This window comes from Berghia stephanieae, chromosome 7, assembly GCF_034508935.2.
Source record: "Berghia stephanieae isolate SIO BIC M18660-M18661 chromosome 7, UCSD_Bste_1.3, whole genome shotgun sequence".
NCBI classification, from domain to species: Eukaryota; Metazoa; Mollusca; class Gastropoda; order Nudibranchia; family Aeolidiidae; genus Berghia; species Berghia stephanieae.
The window spans coordinates 33,801,745-33,816,369 of NC_088366.1; the positions used below are offsets into that span (position 1 = coordinate 33,801,745).

The 14,625-nt window shown below is 35.6% G+C and overlaps 1 protein-coding gene across 4 annotated transcripts in view; it reads right to left on the reverse strand.

Moving 5' to 3' along the window:
* Positions 1-283: 283 nt before the first annotated feature.
* The window catches only part of LOC144977130 (metabotropic glycine receptor-like), a 424,917-nt gene continuing 410,575 nt past the window's right edge, over positions 284-14,625 (reverse strand). For 2 of the 4 annotated variants that reach the window (XM_078921968.1, XM_078921969.1), the window contains 5 exons: positions 13,941-14,079; positions 9,223-9,334; positions 3,319-3,519; positions 2,856-2,945; positions 284-2,087 (listed from right to left, as the gene is read on the reverse strand). In XM_078921968.1, coding sequence (XP_078778094.1) covers positions 1,935-2,087; positions 2,856-2,945; positions 3,319-3,519; positions 9,223-9,334; positions 13,941-14,079 — 695 coding nt within the window. In that variant the 3' untranslated portion in view covers positions 284-1,934. The remainder of the gene's footprint in view (positions 2,088-2,855; positions 2,946-3,318; positions 3,520-9,222; positions 9,335-13,940; positions 14,080-14,625) is intronic. The other 2 variants (XR_013646243.1, XM_078921970.1) reach the window with 2 other exon arrangements.

The window sequence follows — 14,625 nt, forward strand, 5'->3', positions numbered from 1 at the left end:
GAAGGTCCCCCTAGAAATGTTGAAATAAATCGTAATTAAATGCTAAAACAATGTGTTTTGATTATTATAAGAAATACGAATTAATATAAGTATCACTCTCTTGCCAGTGTCAACACATGCAACACTCAATAGATTTTAACATAGACCAATCCCTAGGTATGCTATTGTTTGAAGTGTCACAAATGCGCACATTAAGAATATTTATCTTACTCTCTCTCGCTCGCTCTCTCTCTCTCTCTCTCTCTCTCTCTCTCTCTCTCTCTCTTTCATTTTTTCTCCCTTCTTTTTCTTTCGCTAGCTGTTTCACACGTACGCAAATATACTCTCATTCTCTCTCTCTCTCTCTCTCTCTCTCTCTCTCTCTCTCTCTCTCTCTCTCTCTCCCTCTCTCTCTCTCTCTCTCTCTCTCTCTCTCTGTATGTGTGTATGTGCGTATTTCTCCCTTCACTCTTTATCTATTTTTCAATTTCTTTACCTTTACCTTTGTTCTCAATCTAATTTTTGATGCATTTGTCTCTCTCATGAAGACAAATCTGCACCCACACACACACACAAACACCCACACCCACATCCACACACACACACACACACACACACACACACACACACAAAGACGTTCACAAAGCATTATATAATAATAAGTTTACAGGATTTATCATCCAAATTTAGGTAACACGCCTTTATTTGCAAGCGCATGAATTCATTCCTGAAATACAACTACTTAAAAAATTATAAAAGATTATCGAAATATATATAAAGTACAGTCAATTTATTACTTGACCCCAAGCATTGAAATGAAGACATTAATTTGTATGACATTACAGTAAACTATTATGTAGAGCTGGTTTAACGTGATAGTCTAACACCGTTTTCAACACAAGTCATTATTTACCTATCACCTCAAAACAGACTAATGTCGGGACTAAATTAATGCCGAAAAGTTATATTAAAAGTCAAAAGATCATAACATTTAAATGTGAGATTTAATTTTTTGTCACTTTTTGTTGTCCTTTATAAACAGTACTTTGTGATAAACTATCGTCCTATCCAAAGAGTATAAAGTAATTACTATGCTATTGTCAGCTTTACGCTATAGAAACCCGGATAGACACCGGCTCCATGGGCCTAATGGCTCTGAATGCCTACTTTTTTATTGTATACAATCGATAAAGGTTCTTATTGTATAAATATAGAATCATCCCGACATTGTACCGTTTTGAGTCGATGCGGCACATTTACAAGGTGGTACTTCCGACAGAACGACGTGTGAATCACTGCCTCCAACTAATGTTACAATGTCGAAATGAAAACCATATTCTAGATAATGGGTTTATAATAATATTGAATCGGGGCTTAATTTATTGGATAATACAATGTAATTAACCAGTTTTAACTGCATTTAGAATTTTAAAATTTGACCATAAAACTCGTCTTTCAAATATCGATCGATTTAAACGACCCTCATCTTGGCAAAAGCGCGAAGTCCCAGGATTGAGAGTATTTGCCAAGGTGAGGGTCAGTTAAATCGACCGATATTTGAAAGACGAGCTTTCAGGTCAAATTGTCGATACGTGTTTTTCCAGAGTAAAACATTTAACTCTTTCTTCTTTTTCTTCGTCGGCGCGAGATTGTCCCTTGTGGTGGATGGTCAGGTCAAAGTTCATGTCTATAATTACCGAACAGAAGAAAAACAGAAAACATAACTTGCGGCTCTGATGTGACATAAATTAAATAATAATATTTTGAATGATGTGAATCTTCTTGCTTCTGCTGCATCGGGTATCAGGCCATAATTCATACAATGATATCTTGTGCACAAGTCAATTACATCAGCCCGCACAATAGCATTGATTCATTAGTTTATACAATAAATTAACAATATCATTATAATAAAATGATGTTACTGATATAATAAATATAATAATTCAGCTCTATTAAACTTCTGTTGACACATGGTAATCGTCAAGGTTGATTACAATACGCTTTCCGTTGATATTCGGATATCCAGGATTGGTATCGATACATCCCTCGCCTAGAGCTACAAGACTTTCTTTCTGGACTGCCTCTGCCATGGCCGTCAATTTCACCTGAAAAGATTTTAAAAAACCAAACCCCCCAAAAATATTGAGCTTTTATATAATGAAATATCCACCAAATGTGCTCAGTGCGCTTTAAAAAGCAATGACAAAACAAAACATAAAGGTCGAGGCATGACGCATGAAAAGCGCCATTACAATTTTTTTATTCGACAGAGACAACACTGTTGAATATAAACATCTATATAGAGCAGTGCCACATATTAACAATGCTCAATGTACTTCACACTGTTTTATTTATCCTCCAGCAGGCCATATGAAACCATATATTTCAATTTCATACAGTACCAGTCGCCTATTAGCCGTCCTTTTTGTACGAACACTCTTATAATATAATACATGTAACTGTTAGGTACTCATTCATACATGAGTCGAGGGGAGTAAAGTATGTCACGTTCCCCAGGACACAATGTCAGATTTAGCAGTTCCCACGAACATTGTCACTCACCCGACCACTCTTGATTGACGTTTGTGACAAGCGAGACACCGACAGAAGAAGAAGAAGAAGAAGAAGAAGAAGAAGAAGAAGAAGAAGAAGAAGAAGAAGAAGAAGAAGAAGAAGAAGAAGAAGAAGAGGAGGAGGGAAATTCACCAAATAATTTGTTTTTGAGTGATATGGAATGAGCATATAAACGACCTTGTTTAGATAACTGCATAAAGACATAAATTAATCGATGAATGAATTAAGCAATACTTGAAAATGTTTTGATTAAATATTGACTATACTTTGATAAACAGACAATGAAAGTTTGCTCTCACCGAGTTTTCGACTTGTAAGTGTCGATTACCCAATTTCATGTTCCGTTGCTTCAACAGCTCCAGTTGTGTGTACAGTCTTCGGAATTCCTCCTGGTAAGAGAAAGAAGAGCAAGGGAAACAATCATAAAAATATTTTGAATACAATCGGAAGCACTGATTATTTCCCTTGAAATGTCATGCGTTAAAAATTCAGTGCAACAGTGAGAGTAGTAGTAGTAGTAGTAGTAGTAGTAGTAGTAGTAGTAGTAGTAGTAGTAGTAGTAGTAGTAGTAGTAGTAGTAGTAATTGCAATGGTGATGGAAGTACTGTAGTAGTTGTAATAGAAACATTAGAAACTGCGGCAGCAGCAGTAACAGTAGTAATAGTAGTGATAGCAGTTCTTGATTTCAACAACAGCATAGGCAATTCAAGCAAAACGAATACATAAAAGAGACATAAATGTTTCTCCAAATAAATTCTTCACCTGTATGTCTTTCTCCAGAAAACTCTCACACTCCTCCTCATTGGCGTCGTCCGTGTACCCATTCCTGGAGACTTGGTTAGACGAGGATAGATTGGATGACTTGGGACCCATGGTATACTTGGAACCCCTGGACAGCATGGTGGATGATGTCTGACCCCCTTCCTGCTGACCCTTGCCGTGATATTTGTAAACCACGTAGGCCTGGAAAGAAACGTTACTCCTTGAAAACAACGTCTTATTGAAAGTCAGGCTATAAGCACACGTCAATCTGTCGATTACCCAGTTAACTGCAGTACTATGTAAAAACGTGCATTTAAACATTTGACTAGAAAACTCTTTCTTCAAATATCGATAGAAGGACGAGTTTTCTGACCAAATTTTTAAACACACGTTTTTCCAGAATACGGCAATTAGCTGATTAAGTATCGAAATTGAAAAAAAACAAAACAAAGCATAACAAAACAAAAGAAAATCAACAACAAAACCTCTCAAGTAAAATATGCTTGCAAGTTCATTTGATATATTCCACAATTTATTGAATGAAGCAATTTGTATATTGACAATAGCAATAAAGACCAATTTTAAAAAAATAAACAAACAAAACCAAACCACATTGCTAAAAACTCTTTACAATGAATTTCTGATTTAAAAAGACAATTGATAGTAAGCGTGTCAGTGACTGGATAGGTTGCAAAGGATTTTAAAAACCATGGCATCTTGGTTACGTCCTTGTGTAAGGAACATTACTTGTATCATCTGTGAATGAGCACCAACTCACAGGCGTTTATTGCTTTCAGTTTAGTTCGCCAGGTAAATCTAGCCAGTCTAGTGATGATGAGTCATAGCTTTACACTGAGAGAGGGAGACAATTTTTTCGCCGTTTTGATCGATTTTTTCTGAATTTCAAACTAATGTAGTATTGCCGTTATTAAGTGTAGCAAAAATATTTTTATACTACCAAACAGTTTATTAACAGAGTTTTCATTGATTATTTAATCATAATTATGATGGTGTTAAAAAGCAAGAGGGATAACCCATGAACTGATCCATAAATTTAAGTGAATTAAAATTTTTAAGAGAATATTTTAGCATGTTCAACACTTAAGATTTTAAAACAAAAGTAATGGAAATGATGTTGAATATCTGTATAATGTAGACATATAAATTTTATATCAGTAGATTGAGGCGTTTTTGAGATATCAGTTCACCTGTACGTAAAAGTAATACTTTTGAGTAAGGTAAAATTGAAATCCAATCACAGCATTGTCTTAATAGAAATTTTTTAATAAACCAGAAACATAGTCAAATGTGATTCACTTATATCTATCCCAGAATCAACGAATTATAAGAATTCCAGTAAAAATTGTTATATAAGGACAATCATTTAAAGACAATCAAAACCACTAAGAAAATCTTAAAGAGTTCTTATAAGTTTCATAACCTTATTTTTGAGATATCCATGCCCATTACTTTTTTTCATGTACTTGACTTGCACCTCTTTTAATTTGTGTGCCATATAGACTGCATATAGCACATCACTGGTGAAAGATTAGGATCATATTCACCTCATAAAGTATTGTTTCTTGTTCAGAATTTTCTCATTGAACCAAAGGTATCAATACCTGCATCGCATTTCTTTAAATTATCTATCAGTGAAACACATTTCTTGCAAATTGAAATATTTAAATATGTCAGAATTTCACATTTATATTTATAGTCAACTCTTGATAACGTCTACAGTCTTTTAATCCTCTCAGCATGGCTCTGTACTCTTTCACAACAAATTCGACATATTTCATTAGTACTGGTGTGATGACCGTCTTCAGTGTGTCTCTCCATGACCTGAACAGAACTTAAATAAGTAAATTTAAGAAATATCTAAAATTTTCACTTAAATTCAATGAAATCAAATTAAATTAATGTCTCTTATCATCACTATCTAGTTTTATTATTGGGTTTCTAAAATATCATGAAATATTCTCCTCTTTGTTGGTAACAAAAATAATTATTGAGATTCCTTTCCACACCGTCTATTCTTAAATCCCTGAATCTACATAATAAAGTATATATCATATGAAAGATAATTTTATCTACTTCTCTCTGATCCCTCACACTTGATGGTAAAAAGTGTTGGCTTGATATTTTGAATTTTTAAATATTTCTTAAACTTATAATTTAAATATTTATTTCATAAAAAACTCTGATTATTCAAAAGAGCAAAACACAAACTTATCATTTAATGATGTAAATAAAAATAATTGCGTCTTGTAGAGGAAAAATTGGCCTTTGTATCCGTATATGTTTGAAAATTATGAAAAAGATGCTGCGTCCACAACGGGCTGAGGAAATGGAGTATTTTGATGAAATTTCTACTACTCTCTGCCTGAGAGAAATTCAAAGCGATGAGATTTACCTGCGGACATAATTTATTGCCAATGCACGCCGTCTTGACAGCTGTTATCACTGTTGCTGACGGTGGGTTGTTTACATTACTCGACGGTAGCCAATGAGGGAAGAAGTAACTAAAGTGAAAGTTTGGGCCCTATTTAAACGGCTGTGAACTATAGGAAGCCACGCAAATTGTAAGGTTTCGAGTACGCCTTTCTGTCAAATTCTAAAACAAAATTATCATAGAAATTTGGTTCTAGGTTAACTGATTTAAGGAATGAATTCAGCATTGAGAAGCCGTGAAGAGAACTTTAAAACAGAAATACAGTTTTTAAATCAAAGAAAAAACCATCTCTTGACCGGCTTTAAACTGATAATTTTCTACCTTGGACTGTGTTATGGCACAAGACCGACGAGCTTGAGCTCAGCTGACTTCTGGTTCGGATAATGTGAGTAAGCCAAACTTGGAGAATACATTTTTACGCCAAAACAATAGCATAATATCGTATCATTCTCTTTCCTGTGTTGTAATTTCGTTACTTCCCCACCGTCATTAAATATTCATATCCACGTTAGACGTTGGTTACACAATATTCATTTTATTCGAGACGCTCTCCATCAACCGGAAACCCGTCATTTGATGTATCGTGTAATTCCAACTGTGGCATTTTGTTGACTATTAGCGTTATTTTTTTTAAACAGGCGTTTTTTCACATCGTTGTCAGATAAAACGGATTTCTGAAGGTTTATTCTGGTATACCTGACACAATGTGAAATCGTATTGTGATATATTATAGCTTTTAATCAAAAATTAGTATCTGGTGATTAAGAGTTCAACTTGACCTTAGGTCATCCTGTCCGTGCAGTTTGTTGAACTTGGAGTCAACTCCGGTCAGAGCGAAGGCTATTTTTGACCTGTCATTTTCAACATTCAAAATGATAGCTCCAAAATTAATTTCATACAAAATAGTGAATTATAACGAGCTCCTTAGGAGACATAGGCATGTTTAATTTATGTGAACTTGAGGTAAAGCCTTTCATAAACTCCTTTTGTTTTCAAGCGGCGTGATTCAGCCTTTCAAAATGTTAGCTCCACAGTCAATTTCTTACAAAACGAGTGCATTTTATTGAGGTTCTGAGACATAAATATGTCAAATTTTTGTAAACTTGAGGTAAAACCCTCGACAAACTCTTTTTGTAATTGTGCGGCTAGGTGGTCTTTCGGATCGAAAGGCCATGGGTTCGAGCCCCGCTCTGAGTAGCGCAGACAATACTCTTTACTCGCATTGTCTCACCTTTCTAAGGTGTAAAATGAGTACCTGGCCGTTAACAGCGTTGTCTCTGTCGTAATATAATTCTAATATCGCCTAACAGGCGTCATGTCTTGTCCTACATGCTAAGTGTTTTTGTTGGCCAGGGATTGTAAAGCGTTTGATAACGTTTATGAGATATTGCATTAAATAATTTTTTTTAAACCGACAAAAACGTCTCAACGACCCATATTTCATATTTATCAACAACTTCTCAGAACTTTTGAGTCGGAATCGACTTCAATTGAAGGCGAAAGAATTGGGTGCTAAGATGAAATCGTCTCACTCAACTACAGTCACGGGTTGGATCGAAAATAAATAGATTAAAAAAATAATTCCCTTTATTCATCCCATAGGGGAAATTTGTATCTAGGGTCTATTCCAAGGGAAGACTGGCATAACCCAGGCGTCAGCCGCAGTGCAGCGCCGCAACTGAGCTAGGGCGAGGTGTAATACGTCAACGCAGCGGCAGGTGATCGAACTCGGTACCTTTTTGATACGAAGCAAAGATCGTACGGCTGAGCCACGCTGCCCATTTCCAGCCCTTGCCGATTTTGGTCGCCTAAATTCAACATTACAAGGACACATCAGTGTCTGAGCCAAGAAATAATATAATCGCATACATTTACTAAACCGCTAGATGGCGTGATTTTAAATGGATGGGGTTAACTTAAATTGATTCTGATATTCTCGAAAAACACGATTTTGGAGTATATCAGTCGCCCAGATTCCCGATGTACAGACGTTATAAACCAGTGGGAATGTAAATTTATTGATGATGTTGGCAACATAATACTTGTTTCGTAAAGCAACGCATCTCATTTCCAGCACTGGGAACTCTATTTTATATTTTGACATGGCAAGTAAGTTGTCTTCATTTAACCAAGCGAACGCTTCTTTTTGTTTAATTTCATCGAAAAGTTGTGCTAATTATTTTTCTGCCGTCCATCTGGTTTTTAAAGTAATATATTTATGTTTTTATTGTTTTTGGTGTTGGCTGAAGAAGGGTTTTGAGCCCGTAACGTTCCATCTTTGGTATTTTGTTCTTTTTTTGAAATTGTTATATTCATTTTTGTACTTTTTACAGCCCACCGTCTTGTATCACTTGATTTACGAGAAAAAGATGGATTTCGATCGGCTCCTTACAAAACGTTGTTACATAATGATAGTGTAGTTTCATGGTTTCACCCTTCATATGTTGTAAAATACTACTATATTTCCACAGCAGACATTTTAGGGAGCCGACTTTTTTATCAAACTGTACAACTATGGAGGTTTGATGTTCGATCCTATCTACTTTCTGAGGTTTTGCTTTCCTGTATTTTACTGCTTTTGTCTTGAGCTTTTTCATACACAAGTTTCAAAATTGAAGGATAGGCGCTCTTTTTAAAGAGCGTTTTCAAGACTTTATTATGAGACAAGACATCGTAAAGTTAGCTGATGTCAACTGACTGGACCGAGAAAGTCCTTGAAAGACATGAGTCTCACTACGCGGAAAATCAAAGGCCATAGCTTTTATAAATAAACATTGTAACAAGACAAAACCTTTTATATCGAGCAACAATGATGGACCAAACTAAGAATAATTTTAAAAATATTATAATTGCAAATGATTCCCCATAACTGCCATCACTATCAGCGTCACAATCAACATCACACTATGATGATGATATGAAGATGATGATGATGATGCGATGATGAATATGATGATGATGATGATGATGATGGGCAGTAGTTGTGCAGTAGTAGTAGTGGTATTAGTATTAGTAGTAGTAGTAGTAGTAGTAGTAGTAGTAGTAGTAGTAGTAGTAGTAGTAGTAGTAGTAGTAGTCTTAGTAGTAGTAGTAGTAGTAGTAGTAGTAGTAGTAGTAGTAGTAGTAGTAGTAGTAGTAGTAGTAGTAGTGGTATTACTATTATTATTAATATTATTATCATTATTATTATTATTATTATTATTATTATTATTATTATTATTATTATTATTAGTAGTAGTAGTAGTAGTAGTAGTAGTAGTAGTGGTAGTAGTAGTAGTAGTAGTAGTAGTAGTAGTAGTAGTAGTAGTAGTAGTAGTAGTAGAAGTAGTGGTAGTAGTAATCATTATCATCATTATCACTATGATCATAATCATCCTCAATCATTATCGTCATCATCATCATGACCAACACTGACTACTGCTACACAAACCACCACCATCGGCACCACTCACCTTGCTACCAAATAAAAAGGCTAACGTGACGGTAGTTGTAAGCTGAGAATGTATGAATAGCACCAGGTAGACCAAATCTGGGTTGGTGGGAAACGGGTCACGTAGAAATATCCTGAAATAAATAAACATACAAATACACAATCTATGGAATGGCAATTTATGGTGAATTGAAAAGAAACAAAACATATATCCAACAAACAATAGATCATTTTGACCCATGGATATATTATCACTGTCATAAACAAGGCAGAGTGTTTACATTTTATTACGTCCACTCGTTGTACAGCAACAACACATGTGATCGATGACCGGTTAGACGAAAACCTGAATAAAGATCGCTCCAATAGTGAAGAAAAGTGTGAAGTCATAAAAGTGGTTCATCTTTCATCGAAAGTGTATACCCACTCTTCAGGAGGGCTGGATACATACCTTGTGTAATTAAGCAGTAGATGTTTGACCAATCAAAGAAAGGAATTTGTGACACACCTTCACACGTGCTCGGACAAACATGGCTGTTTACACACAATAACGTAAATGAAATCGACTTCTCTGATCATTTTTATTGTTTTTATATTCCGCTAGATGGGTGACTAGTAGTTATCACACGATTTTCTCGATCATATTATAAACGTTTAAATTTACACATAATTTTCTGTGATGGTTCTATTGGTCAAGCGGTAGAACAGTGAGGATTTTACATAGACACATACCATCGATTGTAAACCCTGTGTTTCTAGTTTGCTATGTCAACCAATCACTGCCATTGTTTACAGTATGACGTCTGTCCGAGAGACATAGTTATCTATGCGTCTATTCCTCTTTTTGTATCAGAGTGATGACATCTTATTTTCTAATCTAAATATATTCTGGTCGTCAATAAAGATCATCTATCCTCGCTTTTTGTCCCCGAAACGAATCTGCTGCTGAAATAGTTAGGCCACCTTTATGAAACCAATTCATTATAAGTACTCCGTAAGACCGATTACAGACACACTCCCAAGGATATAGGAATAAAAAACAGAGTTTGATGTCATAAGTACACACAAACTGGTGGGGTTATTTTATAGGGTGACAGGCATGTACTTAAGATGGTAATGGCCGCAGAGGGACCGAGATCAATCACGTGTGCAGTAGAGATTTTTTTTCCTAACCCCCCCCCCCCCCTCATTGCCCTCCCAACAATGATGGGTAGCTGGGACTGTTAGATCTGGAGGAGTGGTACTTTGCGGTAGACTGGCGTCCTATCCAAAGGATAGCAAGCAATTGCTATTGTCCGTTTCACGCTGTGGAAACCTGTGGAAACTCTGGGTTCATGGGCCTAATGGTTCTGTATCATGTTGGACTATTATTCCAGAGAAACCTATGACAACAAAAGCTCTTCAGAACTTTTTAAAACAACTTAACATTGGTTGGTGACTTTAATTTATCAAATATTCAAATACCGACCTTTTGGGATATCACCCCCCCCCCCTCTTCCACCTCCCCCCACTTCCAACACACACTCTCCGACATGTACTACGTCTGGCCCGCCAGTCTATTCTATCAATTTGTCTACATGGCATCTGCTACCATTCACACATCTCATTTCCCCCTCCAGCTACAAGACTGTGACGACAAAACATTTATCTGTAAAGTAGTTTCTTATGTTAAGCTATTGGCTAAGCAATTCAAATCTCAATGTCAAAAGCTGTCTTGCCTAGTCTAAATAAATGATAAATTTATCTCCTACTGACATCGATTCACATTTTGAATTCACTGTCCTTAGATAGCCGAACGCCTGTCTTTTCAATGCATCTATTAATATGTCATGGCAGACAACTAACGAGTATCTCTTATTACGGTTTCAATTTTATGATTTGTTCAAAAACCTACATTTTTGCGAGTTTGAACGAATGAAATAAATCCAATTATTTCAAAACAATCATACTAAAGATAAGACCTAATCCAAACAAATATAGAAATAACAGGTCTATATTTTTATTTTAACCTGTTTTGTTTTACGATTATCGAAATAGCAGTATCTCCTTTTCATTGGAATAATCTGAAGTCTGAAGCAGACATGTGCTCTGAAGGACATGAGTTGCAATTTTGGCCAGCACTGCCTTTCACTGACAGTACGCTTCTTTTTCTCCCCCTCCTCCTCCTCCTCCTCCTCCTCCTCCTCCTTCTTCTTCTTCTTCTTCTTCTTCTTCTTCTTCTTCTTCTTCTTTCTTCTTCTTCTTCTTCTTCTTCTTCTTCTTCTTCCTTCTTTTCTTCTTCCTTCTTCTTTTCTTTTCCTTCTTCTTCTTCTTCTTCTTCTTCTCTCTTCTTCTTCTTCTTCTTCTTCTTCTTCTTCTTCTTCTTCTTCTTCTTCTTCTTCTTCTTCTTCTTCTTCTTCTTCTTCTTCTTCTTCTTCTTCTTCTTTTCTCTTACTTCTCCACACCGCCCGTGCTCTACATATTCTATACCGATCTCTTGTTATCATCTACCAAACAAGTAACGTTCTATTCATCCTTGTCATTTATATCACTCTTGACGTCACATTTGTTCCAATAAACGAAAAATACGCTTTGAACTCAATGACTTCACTTTGAGTCAAACCATCATACCAAGAGGCGATTTAAAAAGAAGAAAAATCGGAACACTTTGCCTTGCGGTCGAATTTGCATAATTTGGCAGTGAATGTAAAATATGTCCTTTAGAATTGCTACGGGTTTCCTATTTTTGGAGTCTTAATAGAATTTTTAAGTGGTTTGCTCACGATAGAGTTCAGTAGTGTGAGTGAGAGATAGGAAAAGACAGATTTATAGATTTGGAACGAGAGAGAGAGAGAGAGAGAGAGAGAGAGAGAGAGAGAGAGAGAGAGAGAGAGAGAGAATGCGTGTTTGTAAATGTGCTCGTATATCCATTATATATATATATATATATATATATATATATTATATATATATATATATATATATATATATATAAATATATAAATATAGATTAATTCTTAGAGAGTCGTTCTAATTCACCGATATCGACTGAAGTGATGGTATTTGGCATCATAATATTGCACACAATGACCTCTCGTGTTATTTTTGTTTTGCGTCAGGATATAATCCAGAGTCACGGCGGGATATAATATTTCAGCCCGAATTGGATTCAAGTCTGATGTCACAAAGAAAGTCAGTACTTTTTATTCTTCATGATGGCTAGAACTTTTTCACATGCCATGTGATCAGAATGTCTAAAAATCAAAACATGATCAGATTTATAATGTTTTTCTCCCCTGGATACCCTTTAATGCTCGTCAGAGAAGTATTTCGTAAGGGCGTCCGCCATTGTTTCCGATAGTTTAGTTACTATGCGTCACGACTGTCGAAGCCTGACTTGAAATGAACTTTAATGATTTAAACTTCATCATAAGACAAAATGAATTGAATTAAAATATTCTTTTTGTAATGATTTGATTTTGTCTAACTCTGACGTTAATGTATTAGCATTGTGATTGGAACCTTTTCAATGCTACCAGCCATCATTGTCCGATACACAGCACACATTTAAACAATGTAACGCAGTCTGAAAGGTCCTGAAAGGATTTTATTATTGAAATGTCATTAAAATGGAATTGAATTTGGTCTGACGTCTTACTTTGTGCCGTTTATTATCGCTCTGTATTGAATTGTGATTTTAAGGAATTGTCGCTTTGAGTTTACGAGGATGACGCTCTCATAGAAAACTGTAAGTCATAAGTTTTCATGGTTTCGGATTTTTAAAAAAAGTTGTTTCGGTTATTAAGTCTCTCCTTACCAGCCATTTTCAGGATTTCCCCCAAAAATTTACACCCAACTAACACAAAAATATATTTTATATCACTATAACACAATAGCAGTAAGTTCTTGCGATAAATCATTTCTGTGGCAAAACATGCCCTACAACACACTGTTCATTTTCTATAAATTTTATGATGTACAAGAGAAATTTGAATAAGAAAAATGTTGATTGTGTTTTAACAAATGTGACGATTTTCCTATAGTTGGTAAGGAGAGGATTAACTTGTCATTAGAGAATTACGAAAAACTCTTGCGAATAAAGACAAATAATGAAATATGAGCATTAATATAGCGCATTTTTATGGAATGAGATTAGCGGAAGAGTAGCGTTGGACGTTACCAATAGTCTGTGACGTCACCGGCGGAAAAGTTATGAGAGAGAGAACGTCATGTTGGTTGTGCGCATGCGTCTCTCGTCCTCCCGGATTGCCATGCTCAATGGGCTAACCATATTTCAATCATTCCACTGAAAGGCTATCCCGAATAATCACATCAAGTGGTTCCGGATCTGAGGCAGCCTTTCATTGACGATCTTGACCGACGTGCACTTATTTGCAGGTCTGATAACCCATTTTTGACACAAAGTATTGTCCATTACAACAATGTGAAAATAGGCCCATAAGTGGGTTCGGTTGCCAGATCCTCATAATATAGGTATACGTCGACCTTGTCCCATTTAATCATCTCTCTCCTCTGATTGTCCTAGAAAGTCGAAGTTTGTTCTATTTATTTCTCAGAGGTCTTTATTTGGTGAAAATTGATGGAAGAAATAGAAGCAGAGGAAAGCTCTCTTTACACACGGGGTTCAACAACTCGTCGTGGTTTGGAGCATTTCCTATAAGAAAAAAAACAAGATGTGAAAAACAGTCTGTCAGGTATTTCGTAAATCAGTAAATAAAAATCAAGTTATATTATACTCACAAAGAGACATTTAAGAACAAAGAAAGTAGAAACTCGTTGTAAATTGCCCAGCTAATGAAGCGGCTTTCGTTGAATTCTGAGGGAGCTTTCCTCACTACGATGCATAAACGAACTCCCCATAACAGCAACAGCAACTCAGCTGGAAAGAAATGAATAAAATAATACTTACGTTTCGGGTGTCTTACAATATGATCATCATCATAAAAATGCTTACTACTACTACTACTACTACTACTACTACTACTACTACTACTACTACTACTACTACTACTACTACTACTACTACTACTACTATAATGTACTACTACTACTACTACTACTACTACTACTACTACTACTACTACTACTACTACTACTACTACTACTAATGCTGCTACTACTACTAGTACTACTACTTCTACTACTACTACTACTACTACTACTACTACTACTACTAACTACTAATACTACTACTACTACTACTACTACTACTACTACTACTACTACTCTACTACTACTACTACTACTACTACTACTACTCCTACTACTACTACTACTACTATTACTATTACTACTACTACTACTACTACTGCTATTACTACTACTACTACTACCACTACTACTACTACTACTACTACTACTACTACTACTACTACTACTACTACTACTACTACTACTACTACTACTACTACTACTACTACTACTA